The sequence below is a fragment of the Berghia stephanieae genome, unplaced genomic scaffold, assembly GCF_034508935.2.
Source record: "Berghia stephanieae isolate SIO BIC M18660-M18661 unplaced genomic scaffold, UCSD_Bste_1.3 scaffold1396, whole genome shotgun sequence".
NCBI classification, from domain to species: domain Eukaryota; kingdom Metazoa; phylum Mollusca; class Gastropoda; order Nudibranchia; family Aeolidiidae; genus Berghia; species Berghia stephanieae.
This window is the reverse complement of record NW_027622397.1, coordinates 2,501-5,911: the sequence shown is the minus strand read 5'-3', so window position 1 is coordinate 5,911 and position 3,411 is coordinate 2,501. Positions and strand designations below refer to the sequence as shown.

At 33.7% G+C, this 3,411-nt stretch overlaps 1 protein-coding gene across 1 annotated transcript in view; it reads left to right on the top strand.

Moving 5' to 3' along the window:
• Positions 1 to 787: 787 nt before the first annotated feature.
• The window catches only part of LOC144961093 (uncharacterized), a gene marked incomplete at its 3' end in the record, with an annotated part of 2,848 nt that continues 224 nt past the window's right edge, over positions 788 to 3,411 (top strand). Inside the window, exons 1-2 of the mRNA XM_078894410.1 lie at positions 788 to 1,981; positions 3,116 to 3,197. Of these exons, the coding sequence (XP_078750536.1) occupies positions 824 to 1,981; positions 3,116 to 3,197 (1,240 nt within the window). The remainder of the gene's footprint in view (positions 1,982 to 3,115; positions 3,198 to 3,411) is intronic.

Sequence of the window (3,411 nt, the reverse complement as noted above, 5' to 3'; positions counted from 1 at the left end):
CCACTACCCCTGAATGAGACACTGAGAGTGAATTGTGCTTATTACTCACAAGGTGTGGTTCAAGATCACAATGCCTTTTCATTTACTTCAATTTAGTTAAATCTAGTAGAGAGTGTTTACACTTCACTTCATTTTCTGGTATAATTAATGTTTATTTTTATTATTATTATTATTATTATTATTATTATTATTATTATTATTGTTATTATTGTCATCATCATATAATATTGTAATATTTTTAAAAAGTAGTCCTCTCGAGCCAGCGTTTATTCCAGTTTCTATAACATGAAACGGAGAATAGAAATTGCTCGCTAACCTTTGGATAGGACGTAAGTCTATATGGCAAAGTTCTTTTCACCAGATTGTACAGATCCAGCAGCTCAATCACTGCTTGGTGGCAGGGGTGTCAGAAAACAATTTCGACTGCACCCGGGTTAGATCTCAGTGTCTTGGCATTTGGGAAGAGTGCTACTCAATTTGTAGAATATTGAATACTGACTGATAATGGTCCAGGCAGTGTGGTACAGTGGTAAGGGCTTTACTTTTACTTTCTACCCGGAAGGTACTGAGTTCGATTCTTTGCTACACTGTCTGGCCTTGAGTGAACAAGTCACATTGCCCTAGCTCACTTTTTAATCCCAGTCATCCCTCGAAATAGAACCACAAGACAAATTTCCCCTTGGGGATGAGTAAAGTGTTTTATTGATATTACTCTGAAATGATTTGAAAAAAGAAAAAATAAGCATTTCATATGTATTTTTTTTATTTCTTCTTATTAACAGGCCATCTTCATATCATTTGCAAGGAGGTTTGAAAGTAAAATATGTCGTCACAAGATTTTTCACAACTGATGGTCATCAGTTGTATGACTGATCCTGTGAAAAGATTATTAAAGGAGTCAGAAATTCTGACTTTTTCTCAACTTAAAGACTGCGCTGCTACACTAGATGCCATAGCACAGATGTTTTCCTTCTCCGATTTGCTTTCTGTGACAGATAAAACTTCCAGTCAAGAAAAAGACATCGTCATTTTATCCACAATCAAGGACATTTGTTTTCCCTTGTTTTACTCATTACACTCACTCCCAGACTCCAGTAAAATAAATTCAGAGAGGAAAATAGCATTGTCTTCAATATTACAATGCATTATAGCAGGCCTTGGTAGTTTTGATGATGAGTCTTTAATTTGTAAAGTTGTGATACAGACAATGGTACCATTAGCCACGTTGTTAAATCAAATGCAAAATTGCATCATTTCTATGAAGGATGCTGAGTTCCATGAGCGCCAAGTAGAGAAATTAAATGGGTTAATTGTTTTGGAATTTTTTCAAGTGTCTTATAGTAAACCATGTAATATGAATTCTGTGTTCTCAGTTCTGAGAAAAGCTGGAACGGACAAGGAGGAGTTTCTTAACACTTTATTCAAAATCCTTCTTACAAGCTCAGAGACGCATGCTTATTTCAGTAAAGCAATAAATTCAATTGTGAAACTCTTGTCTTTTTGTCCAAAAATCCTTCAAGAAAAGATTCTTCAAGACATCTGGCAAAGGTTCACCAGACCGCTGCTAATCAGCGTTGATGGAGGTTTTGATAAAGAATCACTTTGGCAGTCATTGTTTGTATTTTACAGCTTCAAAGATTGTTTTTTTCCTCTTGAAAAATTGATAGAGAATGAGCGCTCCTTGTCCTCACATTTAAATGATGAATTTTGGTTGATTGTGCAGTCTGGAATGCTGTCCGCTGAACCAAGTCATAGAAAAATGTCAATGTACCTTCTCAAAAGGCTTGTTGATACCTGCCATCAGAATGATTGTGTTGTCAACGCAGCAAGCAGGGATTTTGGGAGCGATGAGATGAATGGAAAGCAGAATATTGATAAGAAAGGTCAGAATATTTTTTGGTGGCACCCTGAATTCTCAACAGCGTTATCAACTATTTGGGAAGATTACATCATTGTCATGGAAGTTTTGGAGGAAAAGCAAGTAAGTCTGAATATTATTTTATTGTGGATGTCATTTTAAATAACTTGGAAGTTCAATATTTTCTTCCCTCAAAAAGGACATGAACACGGAGGTTAACATTAATTTCCCCTGGATGAGAAAAAAAATTATGACCCTGAGATTTAAAGCTTTCATGTCTGACATTTGTAACAGGTCATCTGCAGTTGTATTAAATCTGAAGATTCCACCAAATAAAACTAGCTTTTTATGACATCTATTCCGTCTTTTGATTGATATTATTGATGTAACTATTATTATTGTTATTATTATTATTATTATTATATTATTATTATTATTATTATTATTATTATTATTATTATTATTATTATTATTATTATTATTATTATTATTATTATTATTATTGTTGTTGTTGATGTTGTTATTAATATTATAGTACAGTACTAATCATCTAAATGCCAACCAACTTAATTCTCAAGTCGTATAAGAATTCTTTCTAAATGTAAAATGTTGCTTTTAAATTAATGCTTTTTCTCGTGAATTATATCCATCGATTCTGCCAAACACAGAGATCACGAAGATCACTACACACATATGAAATTGTTTTGTCTCTACCCACTCATCAAAATAATGTCAGTTAATATGGAGCTTGCTCACTGATTGTGAGAATGATGGTTATAGAAAACTTAAGCCTCGATGTTGAATTCATAAGTTAGGCATTTTGTCACAAGATGTATAAAAGAGTGATTACCTGGCAATATTGTATGAGTTCAAGTATAAAAAAGGATGTCTCAAGATCTGTATTTATGGAATGGAAATTTGAATGCATACAGTCGACTTGGGAATAATGTGAAGCATTGTGAAGTGCATTGAACATTGTCAACAGAGTTGATTTTAAGTAGGCTTCCTATGATTGCCATGGAAGTTGTAGTAGTAGTTGTTGTAATGGTGGTGGTGGTGATAATGCTGATTGTGGTAATAATTGCCATGGAAGTAGTAGTAATAGTTGTTGTAATGGTGGTGGTGGTGATGATGCTGATGTGTGGTAATAAAAGAACAGTTGTAACATCAGCAGCACTTGCTGTTGGTGGCATTTTTTTTTGTTGCACAATTTACGATAATCGAATTTTGAATGTTAGTTTTATCTGATTTACCCAGGTCCATGTGATAAAACCCGTTCTACCTCGAGTAAAGTCACTTATATCTGCATGTTCTCTACAAATCGTAGGGACGAAGAAAGGTTAGTAACAAATTGTTGCTTTTTTTTTTGTTTGTATTCTATGATTGATGTTTACATAACACTGCTATTATATCTAGTTCTATGACATTTTATATTGTTTCTTTGCAATGATTTTTTTTTTCGTTGTTGTTGTCTCCTTCTTTTCTTATTTTAGCTAAGTTAATCACCATACCAATTTCTCCCACTTTTTTGATAGGCTCAACACAGCTGTTGG